Source organism: Alexandromys fortis, unplaced genomic scaffold, assembly GCF_014885135.2.
Source record: "Alexandromys fortis isolate MF-2015 unplaced genomic scaffold, M_Fortis_MF-2015_v1.1 scaffold_9060, whole genome shotgun sequence".
Lineage (NCBI taxonomy): Eukaryota > Metazoa > Chordata > Mammalia > Rodentia > Cricetidae > Alexandromys > Alexandromys fortis.
Genome location: NW_026076921.1, coordinates 1 through 1,210, shown reverse-complemented (window position 1 = coordinate 1,210; position 1,210 = coordinate 1). Strand labels below are relative to the sequence as shown.

The 1,210-nt window shown below is 53.8% G+C and overlaps 1 protein-coding gene across 1 annotated transcript; it reads left to right on the top strand.

Annotated features, from left to right (window-relative positions):
• Nucleotides 1-533: 533 nt before the first annotated feature.
• Nucleotides 534-1,087, top strand: LOC126496575 (putative methyltransferase-like protein 7A; the record flags this gene model as incomplete). The annotated part of the gene is made up of 1 exon (XM_050134046.1): nt 534-1,087. A coding segment is annotated over exon 1 (498 nt), but the record flags the coding sequence as incomplete, so codon positions are not given.
• Between the last annotated feature and the right edge of the window lie 123 nt (nt 1,088-1,210).

Here is a 1,210-nt window from a genome sequence, read left to right as displayed (position 1 = left end):
GAAGAAGAAGAAGAAGAAGAAGAAGAAGAAGAAGAAGAAGAAGAAGAGAAAAGAAAAAGAAAAAGAAAAAAAAGGACCTTGGTGGGGTGCAGTGGGGAGAGGAGAAAGGTGGTGACTAAATTATGATAGAGGGGTCTCAGTCAAGCATCCCCGTGGTGCTCTAATCCACGCAGGGACTCTCCTCAGGACAGACTTGCCGACTGGCTGAGTGGGCAAGGTAAAAGGACCCTGCTTATAATAAACCACAGCAGGAACCCTGCCACTGCCTCTAGACCCAAACAAGGCCAGGCGGGACCAGATTGGAGTTCTGGCTGCAACTCTCCTGAGGAAACACGAGGGACAGCCCTGGGCCATTGCGCACCCAGCTGTGCCAACTTCGACCTTATCTCCTGGGTGGGGTAGGTGGGGTAGGGGGGGTAGGGGCGGTAGGGGGGTGAGGTGGGGTGGGGAGGGAATCTTGGGTTTTGTTTTTCTGCTTGGCAGGTGCCACCTTCCTTCCTGATTGGCTCTGGAACGTGGCCCAGAGCCTGCGCCCTGCTCCTCAAGGGGACTGTTCCCAGCTGTGGCCCTTTCTCCTCCATTCGCTGCGATGAAGCTTGCCATCCTGGTCCTCCGGCTGGTTGTCGGCATTCTGGCGTTTCCCATGTATCTGCTGAACCTTTTAGGCATGTGGAACCGAATATGCAAGAAGTGCTTTCCCTACATGATGTCGCAGTTCTCGATGATATACAACCAGCAGATGGCGAGCAAAAAGAAAGAGCTTTTCAGCAACCTGCAGGAGTTCGCGGGCCCCTCGGGGAAGCTGTCGCTGCTGGAGGTGGGCTGCGGCACGGGGGCCAACTTTAAGTTCTATCCTCCCGGGTGCAGGGTGACCTGTGTCGACCCTAATCCCAACTTTGAGAAGTTCTTGTTCAAGAGCGTCTCAGAGAACCAGCAGCTGCAGTTCGAGCGCTTCGTGGTGGCGGCCGGGGAGAACATGAGCCAGGTGGCTGATGGCTCCATGGACGTGGTGGTCAGCACCCTCGTGCTGTGCTCGGTGAAGAACCAGGAGAAGATTCTGCAGGAGGTGTGCCGAGTGCTGAGGCCTGTGAGTGACAGATGGGGGAGGACTAACCCTAACCCTAACCCCAAGGGTGGTCCTGTCAATTTACAGTACATTCTAAACTAAAAGGTACACTTAAAAAAAAAAAAGAACGATTTTTTTTTTTTT